At 46.3% G+C, this 26,797-nt stretch overlaps 1 protein-coding gene across 1 annotated transcript in view; it reads left to right on the top strand.

Annotated features, from left to right (window-relative positions):
* Positions 1-24,455, top strand: part of MARCHF4 (membrane associated ring-CH-type finger 4) — a 110,835-nt gene extending 86,380 nt beyond the window's left edge. Inside the window, exons 3-4 of the mRNA XM_004762710.2 lie at positions 3,268-3,460; positions 22,667-24,455. Coding sequence (XP_004762767.1) covers positions 3,268-3,460; positions 22,667-23,034 — 561 coding nt within the window. The 3' untranslated portion in view covers positions 23,035-24,455. The remainder of the gene's footprint in view (positions 1-3,267; positions 3,461-22,666) is intronic.
* The last annotated feature ends 2,342 nt before the right edge of the window (positions 24,456-26,797 follow it).

Raw genomic sequence — 26,797 nt, 5'->3', positions numbered from 1 at the left:
ACATGCCTTTCGCTGTGAGTTTCTAAGCCCTGGGGACTCCTTCTGATTCTGTTGCTCCTGGAAATGCATGATGTGTGCTCAGTAACTGCCACTGCACTTTTCCAGATAGCGCCCGAAGAAGGAAGTAGTTTGGCCTAGTGGCAGTGTTGTGTGGTTGTGGTCCAGATTGTCCCAGCTGTGTGTCCTGGGCTTCTCGGGCCCAGGCAAGAGTAGGATGGCTGCTGTGGAGCAGCTGGAGCACCTACAGCCAGCGGAAGCACCTACCGTCAGGGACGCAACAGGGGGCCCCTCCTGCAAGCAAGAGGCTCCATGGCGGAGTCGGGGGTCACGGGGGGAGGGCACCAGGGCGACAAGCCTCTGCTGTCAGAGCTGGAGCTCTTCGCCCACGTCTCAGGTCCTCCAACACGCCGGCCAAGCCCCATCCAAAGTTGTGAGAAATAGCACTCGCCATGGCACATTATCTCAGTGACAATCCGCAAGTTTCAGTTTCTAGCAGAAAAGCCATGGAGAAAGGAATCTCGGGTTGGCCTCGGGGCTTTCTGGCTGCTCCTCACCCTCTCTCTGCTACAACTGAACTATAGTTATATTAACAAGCATTTAGTTAGTGCTCCCTGGGGGCGAGTCACTCTAAGTCTTCACATGTATTATCTCATTGAATACCAAAAACAACCTAGGGCTGTGGGCACTGTTCTTCCCAATTCACAGATGACACAGTGGAGGAACAATTTGCTCACAGTTACCTGGCAGGGTGGGCTTGCACAGAGGGTCTCACTCCTCTGACCTTCGGTGCATAAGCGTGGCTTGGCTGAGTGCATTCGGGAATGTCCCACCTGGAGAAAAAAAAAAAAAGGAATACCCCATCTGGACATGCGTCACTGTTTTTTCGCTCAAACATACTAAAGAGTGGAAATGACAGCTGCTCGTCCCCTTCAAGGAATTCTTTCATTCAGCCTCACAGTACTCTAGGGAGTGAGAAGGGCCAGTTATTTCTGTTTTTATGAAAGGGAACACTGACAGCCCTTATGACTTACTGACTTCTCCTAGGTGACACTTTGTAAGCTGCAATAGAGCTCAGCCAGAACGGGGTCCTGAACCCTTCCTTGCTCAGTGTCCCTTCCTGGGGTCGAAGGAAACAGCCGGTCCTGGTGCTGCAGTGCAGGGGGGATACTGGGACTGGAACCTCCTTAGGAATACTGGGATCATGATACTGGGATCAGAACCTTGTTAGGAATGAAGCCCCAGTGTTGGGGGGAGCAGAGTCTCTGGAGCTCTTCTCCCCTTCCCAGCCTCCCTTGGAGGTCTCAGAGCTGCCTTGTTCTCTCTCGCTCTTTGCAGCTCTGTTCCCCACTCCTTTCCTAGAGGTTCCCTTGGGACAGACAGGAGGAGAGCCTGTCTACAGTACCCCACCCTGTTCCCTTCTCAACATGCTTCAGACCGTAGTCAGCAACTGAGGTTCTAGAGTTCATTGGGGGACCAGGCATTAGGGTGGCTTTAGGGACTAAGACACTTTCTGTGCCTTTATATTTGGGGGTTTTGAAGTCTGGAGCAGGAGAAAGTGAAGGTTATTGATGACTCAGTGGTCAAACCAAAAAGCTCCATCAGGAACCCTCTTCACAGACAGAGAGGCAGGCTCTGGAGGAAGCATTGGTGGTCTAGTATTTGAGAGGAGTCTGTAGGTTCAGACTACCTTCTGGAAAATTCCCTTGCTCTGTGTAGACCCAGGCTGCAGGAAGCAGTGGAAAATTGAAAGGCCTGATTACCTGTAGTGGGATGCTATCTGTACAATTAAAGGTAAAGGCTGATGTCCTACTAGAACAGCAAGTGAAATGTATTCCAATGGTTACCATTCCTTAGGAGCTACTGGTCAGTCCTCATGGAGCCATGCCATTTAGTGTAGAAGAAGGACTCGCTGTTGATAGATGGAATGTTGTCTGGTTTTTCTGGGGAGTTCAGGCTGAAATGCCTGCTGGGGGGAATTCTCTGGGCTTTACACAAATCCCGACAATCACAAGATGGTACTGCACTCAGCTTCCCAAATGGAATCCTGTTACTTCCCTGCCTAAAACCATTCCGTAGCATCCTATTTACTCATAGGACACAGCCAAAATTCTGTGCATATTCTTCAAGATTCTACATGGTCTTCTCTTCTTATTTTTCCAGCTGTCTTACCCCACACTCCCTTTTGCTCTCTCTGCTCCACCCTTTCTCATCTTCTTCCAGGTTTTCATACTCACTATATATATATTTTTTCCACCACTGGGCCTTTGCACATGCTTTCTCCTCTGCCTAGAGCACCCTTCTCTCCTCTCTTTGCCTGAACTCCTCCTCAACTCAAGCATTGCTTCTTCTGACAAGTCGAATTTGCCTATCAAAGGCTCTCATAGTTCTATGTACCTCCATCACTTATGCCTGATGAACTATAGCTGTAAATACATTATTTGATCATCTGTGTTCCCTAGACTATAAATTCTATGAGGACAGAAATCTTATATGTTTTTGCTTACTGCTTTATCTCCAGCACCTAGCAGAGTACATATTTGTTGAGTGAGAGCATGAATAAATCCCGAGCTAAAATCCAACTCCAGGCACATTTAGGCCTGTGCTACTGAGGCCAGCCATAGAATCACAGAATTTCAGAGTTAAAGTCCACCCACACCCTAGCCTTCAATCTGTCCATCAATACTGCTGTTAGCATAGTGCTTTTTCTGTTAAAAAATGAAATCTTAGCGTTCACAGACAGTAAAGTATACTGTTTTTCTTCTCTCTCCCCCACATCCTGTGTCCTCTCCTTGTCTGTTGAATTGGTAATCACTAGCATTTATATTAAATGACATGCCAGGTGTTGTTGTAGAAAATAAGTTAAAAAAAGGGGGGGGCTGTGCACTATTGGTGTGAAAATAAACAGTGTTGCTCTGAAAAGAATCTTCTGGGCCCCAGAATACCACCCTCACTGACCTATACTTTCACTTTGTCTGCATCATAATCAATCATAAAGGCCTTCCTTCCCAGCCACGGCTGCCCAGAACCCCCTCCCTATAATAACTTCTGACCGTTTGGTGTGATATCAGTTTCCTCCATATTGAAAGGGGAACATAAAACTCAGCATGTTGGAACAATAACCATTGTGTTCCAAGTTAAAAAGCCTTGTATTAAATCCAAAACCTGAGGTAAGAGGTTATGACAGCAGAAGGAAGAGGGATGGGAATGGGGTGGAAATGGGGTAGGGGCATCCCAGCAACAGCTAACCTGTCTTTGTCTTCTTTGCAGTGGCAGGCCATCTCTCTGACGGTCATTGAGAAGGTTCAGATTGCAGCTGCCATCTTGGGTTCCCTCTTCCTCATTGCCAGTATCTCTTGGCTTATCTGGTCAACCTTCAGTCCCTCAGCAAAATGGCAACGCCAAGACCTCCTCTTCCAGATCTGCTATGGGATGTATGGATTCATGGATGTGGTGTGCATAGGTGGGTCTGGGGGCTTGTCTCTATGGGAAGTGGGGAGCCATAAGCTGGTGAGCTAGACAAATCTCTCAGGATTCCTCCCTCTGAAGTGTTGAAGCACAACGCTTGAGAGCTGTAAGCTCGGTAGGAGCCAACCCTTTAGATTTGAGGTGTCAGTGGGGTGGGGGAGGAGGCAAACCAAAGAGGAAGATCTAAATCTTTCCAAAGCAAATCTTTTCTTGCCCAGTTGAAGATGAGGATAAGGAGGCTTGCCTCTAAGGAGAAGGGAAAGGTCAGTTGGTCAGTCTGTCTGCCTCAAACAGAATGTGGAAGCTCTCCTCTCTGTTGTGTTCTCCACGGCTGCCAAGCCGTGACAAGGGATGACTATACATTTAATCCATTCACGTCCCAGCAAAATGCCCAGAAACAGCCATCATGATACCTGCCCCTCCCTCCTTTTCTTCAGCTTCCCATGAGCCAATTATAATGCCCCAGATGTCTCTAGTCTGGTGGTTTTCAAACTGTATATAGTCCCAATGTTCCACACACAGCTTCAGGAACCAGTTTGGGAGTAGGCAATGGAACACAGTGCAGACAGGCTCCGAAGCTTCACCCTTGCTTCACCTTGAGTTTTGGTACTTTTATCCACTTACATACGTTTCTGTTCTAAATATCTCTTCGGTGTTTGAGAAAAAAAAGTTGAAAACCTTCCACTTTAATTCCTGCCTGTTCCCTTACACCAGTCCCAAATCTGTGTTCCTTCCTCTTCTACTAAGTTAGGTTGATTGGTAGAGGCCGGGGTCTTTTTGTTCTTCCACACAAATGCTTTTGGTTTTCAACTCTGCATCTGTCATTCAAGTGACTGAGGTCCTGGTTTTCTCTCAGGGACATGAAGCACTGGTCATTCAGCCTAACCTGGAAGTCTCAGGTTGTCCCCTAGGCCATGGTGCTGATAGCATTGAAGTTCCACAGTTGTGTTCTCTGGGCTTTGGTTTGTATATTGTATCAAATATGCTACACTGCTCTGTTTGGCAGGAAAACATCTATTAGCTAGAATCTGGCTGGGAGGATGCTATGTGAGTTTCTTTGGGGTTTTTTAATATCAGAGTCAGAGAGGCCTGGAGACTCGCATGCTGCTTATAGCAGGCAGAGACAAGTGATGCTGGCACTTGGATACTTGTCTTAGCATCTCGCTCCCTCTCTCTGCTAGCTAAACCAATATATCCACCCTGAGTTCAACCACCTTTTTAAAAGCATCCTTTTATGGCACCTGGACAGACGGTCCAGGTTTGGAGGACTGTGGAAGAGAGGACTGTGAATGGGGAGGAATTTGACTTTGAGCATTTCTAATTTAGTTCCCCCTCCACCAAAATCCGTTCCTACCCCACTGAGGCATGGGTGGTGGCTGCCAGAAACCAGGTGTGTCTCCATATGGAAGTGTACGGCTCTGGCATGAAGGAGGGCAGCAGCGGAGGGCCTGGAGGAGCCTCTCCAGCTGCCCTTCATTCTCCTTCAGGCGGGCTTTTGACTGGTCCTGATGTGTGCTTCAACGAAACTTGCTTTCCTGTCGTGTGTGTATTAGTCAGCTTTGGCTGCAGTAATAGGCAACTCCAGCACTGCAGTGCCTCACAACAATAGGCATTTATTTCCTGTGGCTAAGCCTGCATGATTGCTGTGGCTCAGCTGGACTTGGCTTCTGACTAAGTATTGGGTTCCAACCCACTCTGAGTGGTTCCTTGTGCTGGGGTCCAGGCTAAAGGGACAGGGACTGCTGGGTTATACCCTTCTAGCTAGGTACAAGAGCACAAGAGGACTGGTGGAAACTTGCAGGGCCTCTCGAAGCTTCTGCTCAATACTGGTTTACTGTCCCCTCCACAGCCCATGGGCCAAAGCAAGTCACCAAAGAGACCAACATTAGTGTGGGGGTGGGTGAGGGAAGCCATATTCCTCTTCCCCCGAAGGAAACATGGGAGGGAAAGAGGAGCATAAATGCCACCTGCCATGCAGGGCTTCATAGATTTGAAGACTGAGATGAGTGAATGTAGAAGAGATCATGGGATCAACCCGTACAACTCCTGTTTTGAAGGAGAGAACTGGGACTCAGAGAAATGAAGTGATCTTCTCAGGATTGCCCAGCTGGGAATAGAAGCAAGGTCTCCTGATTGCCAGTTCACTGTTCTTTCCGTTATCTTCTTGCATCAGACAGCAGGAGTCTTCAGTGTCCCTTATGGAACATATGTAGATGCTACCTGCAACTTTGAGTGCACCTGAGCCCACTTACAGGAAGAGCCCTCACAAACCAGCCTGCTCCCTGTGGGTCTGAGCCACCTACCACCCCTGCTTGGGCCTTCCTGGCACCCTGGTCTCTCCTGCTCATAGTATCTCCTCTGAGTAGTGCTCCACAGAACCATTTCGTCCTCTTGGCTTCTCTCCATCTGCCACCCTTCAACCCATTTCTTTTCCATTTTTTAGATAATTGTTTTATTTTTTTATAATCATATAATGTATTATTAGTCCCAGGGGTACAGATCTGTGAATTGCCAGGTTTACACACTTCACAGCACTCACCATAGCACATGCCCTCCCCAATGTCCATAACCCCACCACCCTCTCCCCACTCTCCTCCCCAAGCAACCCTCAGTTTCTTTTGTGAAATTAAGAGTCTCTTATGGTTTGTCTCCCTCCCTCCAAACCATTTCTATCTCTCAAATTCTTTCTCTTCTTTCTCTTCATATATATATATATATGGCACTCAATCACCCAATTTCTGGAGGAAGGACAGTGAGCTAAATATTGAGAGTTTTCATTTCTTCCAAGCTTTCAGGAAAACATAATTTCCCAGGATGCAAAGCCACACCATGATCTGTCCATTCTGCCCTGACAAGCCAGTGACTGCCTGGAGATAGCCATTGGACAAAAGGGGGATGCATAGGGATCATAAGGGCTTTGAGTTCCATCCCAAAGTGGTCAGATAAATTTACATTTAGACTAGCTCACCTTTAAAGAGTTTAGACTATGCTATCATTTTGTTGATTATAAGTGGAGCTAATTCAGTTGTCAGACCATTTCCCCAGGGGCAATAATTTTCTTCCAGTTTTTCTAGATGGGGAAACTGATACTGAAGGATTTGTCTTAGGCTGACTCAGGCAGCAGAGCAGGACTCTCATTTCAGTGTTTTTCTAGGCAAAGTTGTCCATAGGAGAAAATTCTAGGAGACAAAATCAAAAAGAGAATAATATATGATCTAAAGAAGTGAGCGAAAGGTGGTGGACAGTAGTTGAAATGCACAAACAGATTCTTGTGATGGTTGCATTGATGATGATTTTGATATTGGTGATGATAATCAGTAGTGATGTTGGTGGTTTCAAGGATAAAGTTTAGGTATCAGTCACTTACCTCTCTTCTGTAGTGTTCTGGCCAGTTGGGGGAAAATACTCAGTGCTACTTAAGTGGTTATAAAGTATCAGTCCCTTAGGGGTTCCCTGGTAGGGATAGTCAGGTGGAGCCTGGAATGTCCACCAGCAGTGTATTTATTTTTAGGCTCAACTAGACACTTAGACTCACAGAACTACTGGAGAGTACACTTGGCACTAGATTCACTTAGAGGAATTTAGGACAGGAGCCACAGCCTCCACAAGGCAGTTTCAGCTTACTTCTGCAGGTGAGTCCTTGCTGCACTCCATATCCTAGTCCAGAGCTCATCTCTCAGTGCTCAGATAATAGCTCAGGAAGAAGGAGATGATAGCCACAATACCACCTTGACATAATCTCCCCACAAAAGTCATATGCAGTTACCAGTGTCCCTGTACTCAGGGACACCCAAACTACAGCCTCCTACCAGGAATTCATAGTAAAGCAGCCACCAATCAGGGGTTACCTCCACCCTAGGGAATGTTGCAACACAGCTGATGCTCCACCTTCCTCAGAATTCCAGGGAAACAAGCCAGAATGGCAACACAGGGTCTAGTTTGTTTTGAGAGAAGGAGCAAGTATACCGTCATCTCTATCCTACCACCTCCTGCCTCTACCCATGAATCTTGACTTCTTGACACACAAACCTGTTTCACTGAACCAATACAAGACAGAGGAGCTGGAACGTGGAAGGAGACTGGGTAGGTAAACCAGAAGGAAGCAAAATGTGGTATTCTTAGTGCACAAAAATGAACAACATGGACAAGAGAGTCACAGGGCAGCACCTCTATTACTATAAAGGGGGTCATTAATTCTAAAATTCAGTCAATTAGCTTATTCCTATGGGAAAAGTGACATTTCCCATCCAGAGCTCCTAAAAAAGTAGAAGACGGTGATGTGACAGAGAGGACAGTGGAAGAGATGATTCCTTACCAGAAAGTAGATGAAGTGATAATGGGAGAGGTGAGTATTCTCAAGAAATGTTGGTTGAAAAAAAAGTTGAATGAAAAACTCCATACCCATAGATCCAAGGTCCTTGGATGGATGGAGCAATTCAGTGCTTGGATAGAAATTTATCATCCGAAGAAGGAAAATGAATTTAGTCCTAGGAAAATGAGTGCTAGCTCCAAAGGCTGAGTAAGAAAGGAATAGGACCATCTGTTAAAATGAGTCTTTGGACTTTCTCTGTTTTTCAGACACCAATAACAGTTTGTCTATTCCCTAAGACTGTTAAATGGCCTCAGACAGTAAAGAATCTGAGTAAACATGAAATCTATAGCTTTAAGTAATCCTTAAAAATAGACTTAGCTTTGATCAGAGCAGTCTTCTAAGGGAAGACTCGCAAGAGTGGAAAGGACATAAAGAGACACTCCATTGGGTGCCAACACCAGCTGAGCAGATATTCTCTGCCATTATGCCAAGAGAATGCAGAGCGTGGGACATGGTCACCTTGCTGCCCATGAAACCACATTGGCTCCATCAATGGCTATGTCTACCTGGCTGACCTCCTGGTTCTCACCAAAGAATTTTGCCTAGGATGGTCTGAATTTTGCCAGGAAGGTCTGGGTTCTCTGTTGGATACAGCTTGGGTCCAGGGTTGTGGACAAGGCCTCTAGACTTAGTTATATCAGAAGGTTGTCCATTCTGGGAGACAAAGCTGGCCCTACAGATTAAACGTCTCTTGAGTAAAGTCTTAACTACTAGACCAATCCATGTCACTGTGAAGACTAAAGCTAAGTTACTGTGGACAGAACAAACCACCAAACCCCTGCTAGGGCAGAGAAGAACTGAGAAAGGTCACAATCTCCCTAAAAGATGAGCAGGGTAAGTATTATGATCCGTATTTAACAAGTGAGGAAAGGCTTAAAGTAATCGTGCTCCAGGTCACATAGCTAAACAAATGACAGAGCTGAGACTTAGACCAAAAATCTTGGACTCCAATTCCAGGGCACTTTCTACTGCATATTTTATCTCTGACTGCTGTGAAATTGTATATGCAGAGCTTGGATGGGGAGGCAGGTTGAAGGGAAATTGTTCCGGTAATACCTTGACCCATAGGGTAATGACTGAGCAATAAGAAATTTAGTGAGCCCTAGCTGCTCCTGTCGTTTATTCAGGGTCTTGGAGTTTAGTCATTGTTGCACTTCTCTTTTGATCAGTGCTATTCTGACACCAACTGAGTGAGAGGATTAAGAAATTGAGGTGAGGAGCACCTGGGTGTCTCAGTCAGTTAAGCAACTGCCTTCAGCTCAGGTCATGATCAGGGTCCTGGGATGGAGCCCATGTCAGGCTCCCTGCTCAGCAGAGAGTCTGCTTCTCCCTCTCCCTCTGTGCTTTCTCTTTCTCTCTCTAATAAATAAATAAATTCTTAAAAAGACAGAAATTGAGGTGAAATTTGGGTGGTTTGTCTCCTTGTGAGACACTCTGGTGGAAGGAACTTAGGGCAAGGGAAGCTACATCTCTTGGTTAACATGAACTTAGGGAACCCATTCATCACTAAAAAATATTTATTGAAAGGGCACTCCCAATAAGATAGTCACTTGCTCTCAAGGATCTTATATTTCACTGGGAAGGCAGACAAGTTAATCATTTATCATTTATGAGTCAGAAGATCCTCAGGATGGTCATGTTCATTCACTCGGTAGCATTTCCTGGCCAAATGTTTTGTTCCGGAAACTAGGGAATTTTAATAAAGTAATGAACGAGACACAGTCTTTGCCCTCAAGGAGCTCCCAGTCTACAAATAAAGTACAGCACAGTGGAAGCCACTATAACATACAGAGAAATATGGAACAGAACAGAGAACAATTAACTCCCTTTTGGAGGGGTCCAGCAAGGCTTTTTGAAGGAAGGAACTCTATCCTTCAGCTATTTTTCAAAAGATAGGGCAAAGTTTTTCCAGAAGAGAGGAAAAGAACATTCCAAGCAGAGAGACTAGCATGTATAGAGGCACAGAGACTTGAGAGAACCAGGGACCCTTGGGAGACTCTGGGAAGGTATGTATGGTTCAGCATCAAGAGCCAGAGTGGGAAGGTGTGTAATGGGCCATAGGGATGTGGAGGTTGGCAGAAGCCAAATCCCACAATGCCATGAATCATGGGCTAAGCAGCTCAGACTTCACCCTGTTGGTGATATGGAGGCATTGATAAGATTTTACCCTTGGAAGAAGTGTGGTCAGATATATGTGTGCTTTAAAGAGATAACTCAGGCAATGGTGGGGAGGATGGACCAGAGCTGGAAAGACTAGAGGTAGGGAGGGGCCAGTGGGAAAATGCTTGTAAAAGTCCGAGCAAAAGGGAAAGAAGTGCAAAACAGCACAGTGGGAAGAAGTGTATGGCATGACCTTGAGAAGCACTTAGGATGTGGATGAGGTAAGACTGTGTGAACTTCTCTGAAGTAAGTAGGAACCCTTGGGTCTGGCTTGAATGGGGATACCACAGCTGAGCACGAGAATGGGGTTGGCGATGGGAGAAGCAAAGGGGAACCAAAGGTAAGTCTTTGGCAAAAGCATCAAATGAAAAGTCCATCACAAGCCTAAAATCCAGGCAGTGAGGTAAGAGGCAGTTCCTAACCAAAGAGTTTGCAGTAGAAGAGAAGCAAGAGACAGGGGGTACATTATGGGTTGCAAAGAGGGGAAGGCATTGCCAGGAAGGAGTCTCTGTGGGGGTAGAAAGAAGGAAAGGGCATTTTACGGCTTCCTGTTGATAGAGGAAGATTTGAGGGCACTGGACTGGTTCTGAAGAGGATCGGTGACTAATGGGAAGAGGGGGGAGGAAAGTAAGGAAAGGTTTCTGTAGGCAGTTGGCTAATAAAACTGTAGGAAGTTAGATAATAAAACACGGGTTTAGGGGTCAACAATGAGGTGGGTAAAGCTGTGGGTTTTGACAAGACAACTTAGAAGGAGCATTCAGAGAGTAGGTGGATAAGGATGGAGACCTGGAGAACATTATACACTGAAGAGATGGATGCTGAGAATGAGAAAAAAGGGCGGGATGGAGTCACAAAAGCCAGGGTGGTGGCTCTCTGGAGCAGCAGGAGTGTGCGACATAAGGGTCTGGACCCCATGCTCCTCAGTTTCTTACTAACCTTAGGACCTTGAGTGATTTGTGTAACCACTCTCTGGTTCCCTTCTCTCATCTGTGCAATAGGCTAATAATACCATCTTCAGAGCATTGCTGAGAGGACTGAATACAATGGCATATGGGAAGGAGCAGGCATCATAAATATCAGCGACCAGGCTCGGGGGGCACTTGATCTGGATAGATTCCCCTTGGAGTAGGCACTCATTAAAGGTTTGTGGAAACTGTTAAAACTAGAAACCAATCACAGCCTAGAGAGCCTGACCCCCTGCCCTCACATAATTGAAAGTCTGCTGTTATATGGAGCAGTGCCTCTTCTTGAAGGCTTTTAGTTCCCTCACCCATGTCCCTTCAATGAGAAGATCTGATTACATAGAATGTCCTCCTGCCACCTGGCTCCTCTTCCGTCACCTCTAACGACGCTGTCTGCCCCAGCAGAAAAGCTGACAGAGCCTCCCAGCAAACAAATGGGACAGTCTCTGCTCCAGTGGGTCAAGTTATTAGGATTTAACAAGAGCAAATTAATTAAGGTCTTTGGCACCAAAAACATTTTTTTTCACTCCACAGACTCAAGAGATTGGCCACCAAAAAGTCAAATCTGCAAAAATGAGGACCTCATCCTTATCATGTTTATTTTTTCACTTGTGAGTGGGATGTGGTCAGGGAGGAGAAGGGGAGCATTTCTGAGATTGTTCCAAATCTTTAAAACAGTGGAAGATGGCAATTTGCAGAATTATAGAAAATCTTTTGTTAAAGCTTCTTCTGTCTGCTGTCCATTGAAGTTCTTTCCTATAATTTAGAGATACTTGGTGTCTGCCCTCTGAGATAAAGGAATTCAAATTCTAATTTATAGTAAATGGGCAAAGGGTAAGGGTGGCAGGACCACAAAAACATGATTTTTCAAACTTAATTTTTTTAAAAGATTTTATTTATTTATTTGACAGAGAGTGAGATCACAAATAGAGAGGCAGGCAGAGAGAGAGAGGAGGAAGCAGGCTCCCTGCTGAGCAGAAAGCCTGAGGAGGGGCTTGATCCCAGGACCCTGAGATCATGACCTGAGCCAAAGGCAGAGGCTTAACCCACTGAGCCACCCAGGCACTCCCAAACTTAATTTTAATTCACATTAATTGAAAAACAACTGGTAGAAATATTCCTTCTTTTCTTCCTTCCCTTGGGTTAGAAATGACCCCATCTGTCAAACCTTTTAATTCCCTGATTAATAAACTGAAAATCTAGAGAAGACAGCCTGGTACCCCCAAAGAGACTTGAAGGTAGAAAATCTAGGTCTGAAGACTAGATTCTCCTTGCCTTCTGTGGCCTTGGGCAAGTTGCTTCTTCCTATTGTAATTCAGTTAAGTCATCTATAAAATGAGACAGTTGAACCTGATAACTTGCAGGGTACTTCTAGGTCTGACATTTGAGGATTTTGAAGTCACTTCCATGATAAGAAGATGTCATAATTCTCAGAGGTCGACCACCATGGTGGTGGGGGGATTCCCAATCATGTTTGGCTAGACCAAACAACTGATAAGCCTCAGCCATGTAAATGGGCAAGATGATGTTCAGTCTTGGTTCCATTAAATGCATATGGCTTCTCCAACTCTCCAGATTAACTGTTAACTCATATTCCACCCACCCCCTACCTTCCCCGACCGGGGCTTCCTATGCAAGGCCCCTTCTCTTCACTGCTGAGCTGCTAACTGCTCGGTAAATGCAGATGACTGATTTAGAAGCAGACACACCAAATGAGCCCTGTCCTTCTCAAAGGAGACCCCTTGGGAAGCAATTCATTTACTCCAGTGTGCCAGTGGGGCTCAAAATAGTGTAGAGACACCTCTTGGGAACTGTCTTCAGTGCCTATAATACAGTCATGGGAACAGCTTCAGGAGTGGCATGTCTGTCTGTTGACAGTGGGTCTATGGCTAGGAAAGAAAGCCTAATCTGGTAATACAGTTCAGTGATGACATGAAACATGCCATTGAACCCAAAGCTGCTTTTCTCTGTGACCTCTACCCTAGCACATGTATTTTAGAGTCACCCCAACAGATATATATATAATTTCAGTGGTTAATACAGTAGAAGTTCCTGATCAGTGGGAAGTTTTCCTCCACAGAGAGACTCAGGGACCCAGGCTCCTTTCATTTTGTGACTACTGTCCCCTAGGCTTTTTAATCTTTAATTTCCAGTGAATAGAAATTAAAATCAAGAATGGATAAAGCGCGCGCGCACACACACACACACACACACACTCACACACTTTCTCCCTCAATACCCATTCTTCAACCTTGACCTGACTCATGCTCACATGTTAGTCTTGGTCACCCTGCTCCCCATGGGTACAAAGTGCTGAAACGTCATTCGTTCTCTGTGGCAACTCTGGACTAAGGAAGAGAAGAGTTGGGATTTGGTGGACAGACAGTCATGTCTGTCACAGGCTACGTCTTTGAGAAATTTCCAGAGAAGCTCTGCACTAGTACAGCCTAAGAAAGAATACCCAGTTCCAAGGGTAGTCCTTTTTTTTTTTTTTTTTTAGATTTTATTTATTTGTTTGACACAGAGAGAGAGAGAAAATACATGGAGAGGGAGAGGGAGAAGCAGGCTCCCCACTGAGTAGGGAGACCGATGTGGGGCTTGATCCCAGGACCATGAGATCATGATCTCAGCTGAAGGCAGATGCTTAACCAACTGAGCCACCCAGGCACCTCTCAGGAGTAGTCTTTTAAAATCCTGGGATTTTGAACTATTTTTAATTATAGAATTCTGGCACATTTGCTTAAATAAACTACTTTTGTAACTTTAACATAACTTCTTTAAGATGAAGTCATATTATTTCATAATATGATAATAAAATAATTAAAATTTACTATTCATTATGTACCAAATGTTAAAAGTGTTTTATGTGCATTATCTTATTTCCTCCCTACGAACTTATATGTAGGTATTATTAAAATGCGCATTTTCCTGATAAAAATAATTAAGGTTAAGAGGTAAATCAACCAAGGTCATACAACTAGAACCTAGTTTCATCTGATTTCAAAGCCAATATCCTTAACCACTCTAACACGGTAACACGTTTTGTAAATGCATAACACAAAAGACATCTTATTGTGAACTGATATAGAAATTGTATACTCATACATAGAGACTATAAAAAATTATCTCCACAGCTTCTCTCTCAGGGAGCCCATGACCTGGAACATAGAGGAGGAAGGAGTCCAGACACATGGCACCATTCTGTTTCAAGATGAACCTAAGTTTATGTCCCATTACATGTACAAGCTGTGTGTCTTTGAACAACACCTAAGCCTCTCTGAGCTCAGTTTCCTCTTCTGTCGAGTGGAGATAATACCACCTACCTACGGGGATTTCTGTGAGATGTAGACTATATTTGCAAAGCCCTTTTAGCGTGACAAAACATGGTAAGAATTCCATAAGTGCTATCATTGCCATCACCATCATCACCATGACCTTCATCACCATCATCCAGAGTGGCTGAGAAATGCAATTCTGTCTGTATCTTTCCAGATAGTGATAGCTCTGAGCTTTTAGATAACGCCCACAGAAAAAAATCCATAGTTTCTTGGGACATAGCTTCACACACACACACACACTTCCAGGAATGGATTCCTCACTTATACCAATGCAGGGTTATTTGGGGCCCCAGGAATATTTTTCTTCCCTACCCAGTCCCACTGAGTTGGGTTCATTCATTTCAAGGAGTCTCAGCGCTCTTATGATTTTCCTGCTAAGGTCTTCTAAGGGTCTCCACAATGCCTTGAGTGGGATCGGGATGGTCCTGGCTCTGATGTGCTTAGAGGCATCCTGTCCAGCTTTACCAAGGTCAACCAGTCCAGCAAGAACCCTGCTGGGAAGGGAATTCTAATAGAAGGGACCGCCAAGGGGACAGCCCCTCCCTGGACATGGACGAGGCATCAACAGGATAGAAACACAAAGGGAAGCTAGTTTTGCTTCACCCACATTGAAATCTTTCATTGGGTCTTTATTGCTGAAAGAGTAACTCAAACTAAGACCCAAAGCATGTGGGTCAAGGTGAGCCTGCCCAAAAGAGGCCTGTGGATCCACATCTCGCCACCTCCTCAGAGGGGCTCCCAGGAGCCCAGCCTAGCTACACTTGTGAGGAGCACAAAGTTGTGACCATGGAGAATGGCAGATGGCATCTCATGACAGCACCTCCTAGTCCCCGGCCCCCCAGCACTAGCCAGTTAGATTGATTTCTTTTCCACGCTTGCTTGATAAGTTCTTCAGTGAAGGTTCTGACAGGGCCAGGCCCTCAAGGGGTTGCATCAGGAAGTTGAGCTTGGCAGTGGTGAGGCTTCAGGGTGAAGCCTTGCCCCGCAGCCGTGTGACAGCAGGGGACTCTGCAGGCGGGGAGCACCCCTCCCCTGGCACTGTGGAAGGCTCTTCGTGGTAGGAGAGGAGCCAGGAGTGCAGGCTAGTCACCACATCTGCAGAATCAGCTGGCCCCTAGCGCTGTTCTCAGCTCCAGCATCTTATTCATGTATAAACAATGACTCAGACTGAGGATTGGGAAGGGCAGTTTAGGAGTCAGAAGAACAGGTGTTTGCACTTGGGAACCAGGTTGGCTATAAAAGAGGAGGAAAAGATACCAGTGGGCTTTTTCTGGCTTGTAATTTCCACCCCCACCCCCACAACAATCAGTATCACATGGCTTGGGCTGGCTTGGGCATAGCCCCAAGCAAGAGCACACAGGACTCATTTCCTCTTTTTAATCTCCTAAGCAAGGAGGTATCAGTCCCATGGCTGAAGAGCCTGGGGCTTGGGAAGAGGTGGGGCTTGGGAAGAGGAAGTGACTTGCCCAAATCCCTATGGCTAGTACGTGGCAGAAACTCTGAATGTCCGCTATGTGAGGTGACTCTGAACTGTGCGACCCAAAGTCTTCTGGGTCTAGAAGGGAAGTATCCATTTCTTTAGCTGTCTCGTGTTTCCATGTTTGTCTCATCTGGAACTAGAACATTTTTTTAAAAAATTACCTATACCTCTTAGGGCGCCAGACTGGCTTAGTGGGTTGAGCACCTTGACTCTTGGTTTCAGCTTGGGTCATGATCCCAGGATGGTGAGATCGGGCCCCACACTGGGCTCCATGCTCAGTGGGGAGTCTGCTTGGGATTCTCTCTCCCTTTCCCCCTTTGGCCCTCCCCTCCCCTTGTGCTCTCTCTCCCCCCAAAATAAATAAAACTTTTTAAAAAATTACATACAGCTCGGGCGCCTGGGTGGCTCAGTCGTTAACCATCTGCCTTCAGCTCAGGTCATGATCCCAGGGTCCAGGGATCAAGGCCCACATCAGGCTCCCTGCTCAGCAGGAAGCCTGCTTCTCTCTCTCCCACTCCCCCTGCTTGTGTTCCCTCTCTCCCTGTGTCTCTCTCTGTCAAATAAATACATAAAAAAATCTTTTAAAAATCTTTAAAAAAAAATTACATATAGGGGTGCCTGGGTGGCTCAGTGGGTTAAAGCCTCTGCTTTCAGCTCAGGTCATGATCCCAGGGTCCTGGGATTGAGCCCCACATCAGGCTCTCTGCCCAGGAGGGACCCTGCTTCCTCCTTTCTCTCTGCCTGCCTCTCTCCCTACTTGTGATCTCTCTGTCAGATAAATAAATAAAATCTTTTTTAAAAAAAATTACATATAGCTCTTTCTTTGACCAAAATTCAGATCCTTCCATGAGGTAGTAGGCCAGGTAAGGACCATGTTCTAGGCAGGGCTGCTCAAGTGTGGTCAGTGGGCACACAGGCAGCAGTGGCTTAGAAATGCAAATCCTTAAGCCTCATCTAAGACCAACTGATTCAGACTTTCTGGAGGTAGAGCCCAGGACCCGGTGTTGTAACAAGCTCCTTGGCAGATTCTGATGCATGCTAAAGTTGAGAAGCACTGTTGTACAGTTGTCTGTAACTTTTTTTCCACCGAAATCAGGATACCAGCAGGACAGGAGGAGCGCGAAGGAGGATTTGGGCATTGGTGAGGGGACAAGAGGCTTCTCTGCAGACTTCTCAGTTAGCCCTCGCCTGTTAACTCCATACGTGATAAGAACCAGTTCTTTTGTTCCATCACATATGCTCAGAGAAGCACATAGTAGGTACTCAGGAAATATCTTAATAGAGTTAAATGGTATCTCACCACTTTGGACACAGCAAGAGCCATTAGCCAATATTCAGCATGGCAGGACTGGGATGGTAATGCCAAGCAGGGGTTGAGGACTTCCTGAGAGTGCTGGGTCAGCAGTGAGTTAGGGGCAGGGGGAGCCAAGCAGACAGGACCACCCACTCACAGTGGCCATTTTGCCTCCCTTTTCATGAGCTAACCAAAGGGCCACTTCCACTGGAGGCTAGTGGGAAGAGAGATGATGACAAGCAAAGTGTTCTGAGAGTTATGGAACCTCCAGAGATGTGAAGAAGAGCTGCCCCCAAAGGTGGGGAGATGTCAGGGAGATGAAGGTGGAAATTCTTCTGGAACTGGATTTCCCACAAATACAGTCCAGGGTTGGGCACCTTGGAGGTGGTTATGAAGTCATTGTTAAATGAAACAAAAAATGCCAGAGAAGGACCAATCAAAACACACTGAATTTCCCATATTGCCATGTGTTCTAATGATCTATCTTTTTCTATTGCCTCTCTGTCTCCCTTCACCAGTAGTTTTCTTTCCTCCTACTCTAATTTCAGCCTCTCTCTCCATCCGCTGCCACTTCCAACCCATCTTCCTTCTCTCCCATCTTGTCAACTTGCCTATTTTCATCCATCCCAATCAGATGAGCCCCGCCCACCTTACTCCATTTTTGTTTTGCTTTTATTCTGCCATCCAAGGAATCAATAAGTAATTTGTAGATCAAGAAGCAGAGAGAGCTAAGAGGAGTGGGTGCGAATGAGGTAGTTCGTGCTTTTCCCATTTTTGCCAAACAAGCATTATCTACAAAAACAGGTGCACCTTCCCCCCTTCAGCCATCTATCCATTAAAGTGGTTTAATTACTTCCTGAACACTAGACAGTTAGATAATTAGAATGCAGCATTCAGACCAAAAATTTAAGCCACCCTCTTCAATCAGGGTAAAATTGTCTGATCAAGAAGCTAATTAAGAATCAAGTGTAGTGGCTGTTATTGGAAAGAGTTAGTTTGGGGCTTCAAAAGATCCTGCTTCTCTTTCCCCAAGGCCCCCATCTCTTCCATTGTCACTGAGGCTTTGTTAAGCTCCTGCTACTGTGCTGACTGCCCAACCCTCAACCATTCCTGGCCTCTGTCCTCGAGGGTCTTGCAGTCTGGGAAAAGAACATTGAAGTGCTTAAACAGGCTTTTGGAAATAATGAACACAGAACACATATTCACAAGGTTGAAGGAAGTAAGTGGGGTAGGATGATGAAACGGGGCAGAGAAGATGTCTCCTTGTCCAGTATCAGACAGGCCATATCAAGGAGCCCATTGGTGGTCTTCAGATTTATGAACTCCTAGATTCATCTGTGTGGCTTTTGTTCCAGGGAGATGGTCCTTAGCCTTCATCAGATCCTCAAAGGGGCACATGACCCAAGAGATTAGGAACAACTGGGCCACAGGGAGATTGTCTCTCTAACAAACTCTGGAAAACTTGATGCCAGAGTGCAATTTCAGGAACTGTTGTCACATTAGAGGAAAGAGTGGCAGTGGGTGGCTATCTTGTCTCCTAGAATCACAGTGTGTTCAAGATTGGAGAAGCTTTGAGATGTTCCATCCCATCTCTGCTTGACATTGAGGAGGCTGGAGTGACTCATTGTTATTTGCTGTGAGTCAGCTCTTCCCCCCCCCAGAGGCCAGGCCAGCAGCCTCCCTTCCACTGACAGTTGCTACGGGGTAAATGCCCAGTCTTCTCACTCCCCAGCACAGGGCCCAGCCTCCCAGACTACCTTCATGATATAGACAATCACCCCTTTCCTTTTATGTGCTTCCCTTAACTGGCTCCATCTTCCTAGCCCTTTCTCTGGACCTCACGGTCCATCACTAGCAGCTTCTGTGAGTGTTTCTTTCATTGAAACAGCTGTCTTCTGAGGACACTGTTTCTTGCTGTCTCAAGTGGTAACTGCTTTTTCTCCCATATACTCTATTCTACGGGTCCTGGAAGTGAAGTCCACATCCTCCTTCTCCCCATTACCACTTCCATACTGCTTCTCTGCCTTTATCCTTCAGAAGCTTCAGTCCCTTTGAAGTGCATGTAACCATATTTGACGACACTTTCCCCTTCTTGATGCTATTGACTGCTGGGTGCCTACTCTTTCCTCACATTCCTGGGAGCACCTGGTTCATACACTCCCTCCCACCATTCCTGTCTGCAGCATCTCTGTGATCAGTAGCTCTCAGGAGAGGTGGTACCATCCCCTAGGGGACATTTTGGAAATCTTTGAGGTTTTTTTGTTTGTTTTCTAATGTAGTTGTGTCCCAGAATTTGTGTTGAAATTCATACTGTCTGGTTATAAATGACTTCTCCTGTGTTTTTGGTTTTTTACATTATCTGTTTAGGGCATCACATTAATTTATTTTTTAAAAAATCATGGTAGCTTATTTATCTTATGAATTTCACTTCAGGATAAGAAAGGGTATATTAAATTATATTTGTTTTAAAAGCGGGGCATTTGGTCTGATAGCATTGAGGATGGTTGATGCAGATAATCTGTCCAGCTTTTTGGTTACCTCATTACGCTACAGGTCTTTTCCTCTAGCCCATCTCAGCCCCTGCTCAAGTGGACATTCCCTAGACCTCATCATCACCAAGAACCACACCATTCCCAAAGTCTGGATTTAAACACCCTACTCTCTGAGCCCCAACCCCCCAATCCCATTCCCATAGTTCATTGACTCTAGCAATTCTGTAACTTCAAAGAGACCTCTTGGCATTGACCCTATCACGTTCCATTTTTCCTTATCCCTTTTGTGTATCACTTTCCTCCTCTCCAGCCCAGACTTCATGGGCCAGTGTGACAACCACTCCCTTGCAAACATCCATAATTCTGTGTCTTCTCTTGCCTGTCTCACTTGCCTGGGAAAAGTCTATCCTGATTAAACTCAGCTTTCTCACTCCATAGGTGTACCTAGCAAGCAGTTGAAGGAATGGGGAAAAACCATACAACTCTTTTCAAATTTGTGGCCACAAACCTCAAAGGGACACTCAACACTGTTAGATAATTATTTCATATCTCCTTTGTAAATTCAGTCTTCCACTTTCTAAGATAATGATTTCCCTCTTTTCTTCTATCCATAAATCTTCAACACTTCCTCCCATATCCCTTCCATCTTAGCTGATGAAATTATAGAAGAGACAGAGGTACTTGGATGAGAACTAACTGATTTGTACATCTATCATCCTTCCTCCACCTGTGCCTACTAAGCCAGTGGCCACTCCTGATTCCACCTGAGCCACCCGCTCAACAGAATCTGAGAGTTAGCACACATTCTTTCTTGAAATGTATCCTTCTCTAGACTTCTGGGTCTACACACTTGCTGGTCTTGTGTTTATATCACTTATTGCTCCTTCAGAGCCTCTTTTGCTGGCTCTACCTCCACCAAACCTCTACACACGAGAAGGCCCAGGATTCTGCCATTGACCCTCTTCTCTTATCTGTCTACCTTCTCTCCCCAGAAGATCTGGGCCATTTCTAAGGCTTCAGAGTCTACCTCTACACTGATGACTTCTACCTCCAGGCCAGGATTCTTCCTAAACTCAGACTCATATGTCCAACTGCCCACCTGGACCTTCCAGTGAGATTTCTATCAGTCATTTTAAATCACCATAACCAAAATATAACTGCTAATCACTGTGGCAGGCTGAATAATGGCCCCCAAAGACATGCAGGTCCTAATCCCTGCAGACTGTTAATGTTACCTTATATGGCAAAAGGGACTTGCAGATGTGACTAATTTAAGAACTGTGAACTAGGGGGAGAATCCTGGATTATTTAGGTAGATTGAATGCACTCCCAAGTGTTCTTATAAGAGCAAGACAGAGAGAGACATTGACAGAAGAGTAGGAGACGTAACATTTGAACAAAGATGCGGAGCCCTATAGGTAAGAGACAGGGAATGCAGGCAACTTCCAGAAACTTAAAAGCAAGGAGATGGATCCTCTTCTCAAAGTTACCAGAAAGAACCAGTCCTCTGACACCTTCACTTTAGACTTCTGTCTCCAGCACTATAAGAGAATACATGTGTGCTGTTCTAAGTCACTAAGTATATGGTCACTTGTTACAGCAGCAACAGGAAACTAATACAGTCATGACCACTGCCATATAAATCCATCCCTCCTACCCTCCTGCCATCAACATATTAGCAAATGGCACCACCACCAAAAGCTCCTGAGTTGTCCAGATTTTTCTCTTGCCTCCTCCTTACCTGTCGGCAAACCTGTGAGCTTTACCTCTACATATGTCCTGACCACACGATTTCTCACGGAACCCTCTGCTAGAACCCTAGCCTGGGCCACCATCCCTTCCTGCTTGAATCACTGTCACTTCCTGCTCCTGTTCGTTTCCCTCATCCAGTTCCATAGGAGCCAGGATGAACTTTCTGAAGGATAAACCAGATCACATCACCCTGCCGCCCATTAAAACCCTTCAGTGGCTTCCCATTATACTTAGGATAAAGTAAAAAATCCCTTGCCATGGCCTATAAGGCCTTATCATATTGGCCTCTGCACCCCCTTCTCTCTCTTTGTACTTCCCACTCATCACTGCACCTTGGCCACACTGACCTTTCTTCTGACCCATGTGCATTCCATTCCCATTTCCTGGCCTTCACACTTGCAGTTCCTATCACTAACATGGCCCCTCTCCAGATTTTTGCATGGTTTCTTCCTTCTCATCATTTACATATCAACGTAAATATCACCTCCCCTCAAAAGGCCTTTCCTGCCACCCTCTCCTCTTGATGATAAAGCAGGACCCTCAGTGTCTGCAGCCAGTGCCTCTTTAACCCTATTTTATCTTCCCCGTAGCATCTGTCAGTGCCTGAAACAGTCTCATGGGTTTGGTTATGAGTCTGCTGCATGTCTCTCCACTAGAATATAAGCTCTCGGAGGGCAGGACTCTGTCCTGCTCACTGCACCAGCCCTAGTGCTTGGCACCTACTAGACACATAATCAATCTTCATCTGCCTGGTTGTCTGCTGTGGCTTCTTTCTGGCTCTACACTGCTTCTGGCCATTATAATTGTGTCCAAGTTGTCTTTCCCAGGGATGTAGTTCAGTGCCACTGGGCTATTTGTTAAGCAGCAAAGAGTTAACTGGTGGAATTCCAGACATCAATTGGCAGATACGGAATGCCCGTGGGTACCATTCATGGTGCCTTTGAGAGTACATGGTTTATTCAACATCTGCCAAGTGCTGGGGGCCGCAGCTATGTGGTAGAGGTAGGAAAATTGTCGATGGATGACGATTTGGGGTTTTGTCAAGTCAAGAAGTGGGAGGGGTGGAGGAGAGGTAGGCAAAGGCATTGCACATAGGTACGCCACCATTTCATGAACTAGGTATGGCAGCCTTCCACCTTCTCCTTCTGCGGATTCACTGAGCCTAGAAATACAGGGATGGTAGCCCTATGGCTCAGAGCTGAAAGAGAGGCTTGAAAAGAACAAATCAAACTGGTACAAATCTAGTTTGCTCCGACATCTCTCAGTTGATACGCACAAGGAGACACTTTTTCCAGCAGTGACTTCCGGTCTCTTACTCAGCTTTTGCTTTCCTCTCTCCCTGGTGCCTCAGGTCTCATCGTGCATGAGGGACCCTCTGTCTACCGCATCTTTAAACGCTGGCAGGCTGTCAACCAGCAGTGGAAAGTGCTGAACTATGACAAGACGAAAGACCTGGAGGACCAAAAGTCAGGAGGCAGGACAAATCCCCGGACCTCCTCAGCCACCCAGGCCAATGCCCCCTCCTCGGAAGAGGAGGCCGGGGGCACTCCGGGCCCTGAGGAAGGCCCTGCCAGGGTGGCCAGCTACCCCTCAGGCCCTCTGTCCGATCACCACTGTGCTTATACCATCCTGCACATCTTGAGTCACTTACGACCTCATGAACAGCGGAGCCCCCAGGGCGGGAGCCGGGAGCTCGTCATGAGGGTCACGACAGTGTGAGACGAGAGACCTGGAAGCGAGGCCGTGACCATGCACAGAGATGGGAAGGCTGGGCCGGGAAGGGGCCGGGGCCTGCTGGGGCCGCAGTCTGGGGAGCAGGTGTGGGGAGGCCAGGGGGCACCCCAGGGGCTGGAACAGAGGACAGGCAGAGAGCGGTGGGCCTTGAGGAGGGCCTGCATGGCAGGGTCAGAGTGGGAGTGAGTGAGGCTGGTGGCCAGTCAGTCGAGCCTAATCTCCCAGAAGAGCAAGGAACTCCAGGACAGACTCCACAAGGAAGTGTGATCCAGCTGGAAACGAAAGGAAACACAAGGACAACAATTTCGGACGTGCCCGTGCACACAACACCTGGGCGAAGAGGGGGCTGGGGAGGGTGAAGCCGGGGAGTTGTTGGTGGTCATGCCCTTGTGGGCATGAGGGCTGGGGAGGAACAATGCAAAGGGTGCGCGAAGGAAAGGCACTGTGGCCTGCCTTGTTTCCCCCTCGAGTTTGCTTTTGTTTCCCCCCCGGGGCTGTGTTTGGGGCCGTGGTGGGGAGGGAGAGGGACGGGTGTGAGCTGGCAAGGATGACAGGCAGCACTGGTGGCCTCTGAGCTCATCTGGGTGGGCAGGATTCCCGACTCAGATGGCTTTAGGGACTCTGGGGCCATGTGCAGGGAGGGAGGTGCTGGAGTGAGCCCCCAGAGGGAGGGCGATTTTTGGCTTCTCCCAATTTCAGAGGGGCTCAAAGGGGGCTTAGGTTTGGAGATGGGTGTCTTTTTGTGCCCTTGTTGCTTTATTTTATGGTGGTTTGGCTCAAAGATGTTTACAAGAAACACATACACAACTAGAGAAAAGTACAGGTTTCCCGTGGGTATCTCAAGCACAGTCCTGCTTTGGCTTCCGCCTTCAAAGTTGTCAATCGAGGAGTGACTTTCCCAAGTACCCAACCCTGCCCATGGCCAGGACACGCTCAATGTCATGCCTTCTCCTGCTTTGGCGCATGCAGAGACCCAGGGCCCCCAAGGGCAGGGCACCTCCCATCCAGGATAGCTGCTACAACAGATGGGAGAAAGTTGGCTGGACATGCCCCAAGGAGTGGAGTGAAGACCAATCTAAGTATTCCTTGTAACTCGGGACCCTCCCCGGAGGGCGGTCATCCCTCAGTGCTACAAACTCCCTGGTCCCTCCCATGTAGCTAGGCAGGGTGCAGGGACCCTAGCAAGGAGCACTGCCCTTGAGCCCACCTGCCAGTTCCTGGGACCTTGCCAGGAAGGCCATGGGGGGCGGTCACCTGCAGAGTTTCTCATTGTCAATGCACAATGGCCGCGCCATCCATGGGTATTGAAGGGACACTGTCAAGTACTTTTTTAAACTAGTTTTTAGGGTTTTTTAAAACTCTCTGTTGTTTGTATTATTCTCTTAAGAGCTTGAAAATAAAATTTCTTTCCCTATCATTAGTGTCCTTTTCCATGTGGGAGTTTTTCCTTCCTTCTTGATTCCCCTCTTTTCTTTATCGGCTCCACACCTGGTGTCTTCTTCCTTGCAAGAAATCATTTCTCTCTGAGGGTCCAGAGGGGGCAGGTGTGGGGGTGTATGTGAATCAGTGACTCTGACCTCTCACTGTCTTCCCAGCACATGGATTCCTTCAAGTCAAAAAAGAGGACCAACTCCCAAACTCTCTTTAAGTTTCTGCCTAGGAGTCCTAAAAGCAGAAACCATTAGTGCTTGAGGAAATCTGAAGAGACTTTTTACCCCATCGAGTCATTTCAGAGAAGCTGAGAGAACCACGGGAGAGAGGTGTGTTAGGCCTCATTTCCCCTGACAGTCTTCCACTGAATATCAGAAAAAAAGCTTCCAGTGCACAGCTCTGACACAGGGCAGGCACCAGGCAGCAGACCCTTCCTCCCTTCAACTTGCCTGAGCCCTCCGCCTCAGGCCAGCAGTCGGTCAAGCCAAGTCCTCAGTGGGATGTGAGCTAGGAAGGTTCTTCCTCTAATGAAGCTCACAAGCCAGCAGGTCAGAAAAGAAATAATAATTGGCACGAGACCAAAGAACACATGCAAGGAAAACATAAAAGTGAGAGAAAACCATCAAAATGGTACAAGTAACTTTTGTAGTGTATGTCTACTTCTCCCTGTGTTCTAGGAATGGACCATCCAGTTTAATTCAATAGTTGTGGAAAATATCAATGTGTTGGATAAACCATCTATTTCTAAAAAATATCAGGATGCAACAAAATATGCTTGTCACTATAGTGACCATCACGTCATCTTTTTTTTGGTAATTCACAGGGCACCTCAGAAACTTATGGCCATCTGGGGACATCCAGAATATGCTATTCTGAACAAGAGGTGACTAATAGCATTCTGGAATTTGTTGGGTCTTGTTTACTGTCGGCACCTACAGTAGTACCTGGCACACAGTAGGTGCTTAACAAATAGTCTGAATGAGGGGCACCTGGGTGGCTCAGTCAGGCATGATCGCAGGCATGATTTCAGGGTCATGAGATTGAGCCCCACGATGGGCTCCACAGTCAGCAGGGAGTCTGCTTGAGATTCTGTCTGTCTCCTTCTCCCTTTGTCCATCCCACCACTCTCTCTCAAATAAATAAATCTTTTAAAAAATTTTTTTAATATTCTGAATGAGTAAAACTCCTGGAACAACACAGTCGTACCTTTAGCATGGTGGAAATACACCGCCTCCTTTGTTAACTCACACTCTGGCTCTCCATATCAATCAGAGTAGAAAAGAAATGTCAGCTTTTGACTTCTCTACCCAATAGTCTGGTAAATTCCCTGTGCCTTGGGAAATGGAACTTATGGGTACAAAGATGAATGGACTGGGTTTTTATATTTTATATGCACCCCTGAGGAGCAAGTAGAAGAGCCCTCTGACAACCAGAGACCATTGCCCCCTGCCAAATGTCCAAATCACCCTTCATGCCATCAGACAAATGTCTAGACTTCAGAGAACTCACTGCGTGTCATCTGCAAGTATGGCCCCAGGCATGGGATAAGATACTAGCTAATACCTAATGCTCTCAGTATGTGCCAGGCATTAAATTAACTATGATATATGTATTGACACACTTTGCACGCCAGCGACTGATGAAGCAGATACCATTATTACCTTCATTTTATAGATGCAGATGCTGAGGCAAAAAGGTGAAGGAACTGGCCATAATCAGACAGAATTCAATCCCAGGCAATCCACTCCACTCCACTCCTCACCCCTGCAGGACAACAGACACTAATTTAAGGGAAAACTGGATCGGCCCAATGTAGGGAGGTCGTCATGGTGGAGGTCTACTGAAAAATTTTGGAAGTTGGGGAAACTGGGGATAAATAATTATAAACTATTTCTGTCTCCTACCAAAAAACCCCAAAACCAACAAATCAAGCAACCAAAACCCCATAAACTTGAGTGTAATCAAAAATCAATTTTTGATGCTGTCCAATCATATTGTAGTTGAATAGATATCTATGTAATGGAGAGTTGGCTTTATCTGGGCACTGGAGAATTCTGAAAAGACAATGGACACAGTTCAACCACATTTTTATGGACAAAGGGCCATAAAAAAAATCACAAAGTACTCTCCTTCTAGGAAAAAAAAAAAGTTAAAAAGTATCCTATTTGAAAATTAGATTTTTGGTCCTGGTTCCAGGTGAGTGGTACAGAGTGGATAGACTGGGGGCTCTAAGCATAGCCACAAAATTTTGAAGAGCCCCAGTCAAATCTATCACCAGCTTACAACACACACACACACATACACACACACACACAAA

Source organism: Mustela putorius, unplaced genomic scaffold (assembly GCF_011764305.1).
Source record: "Mustela putorius furo isolate JIRA1106 unplaced genomic scaffold, ASM1176430v1.1 tig00000275_pilon_pilon_pilon, whole genome shotgun sequence".
NCBI classification, from domain to species: Eukaryota; Metazoa; Chordata; class Mammalia; order Carnivora; family Mustelidae; genus Mustela; species Mustela putorius.
Note: the sequence above shows the minus strand (reverse complement) of the source record. Positions and strands in the feature narration are given on the sequence as shown.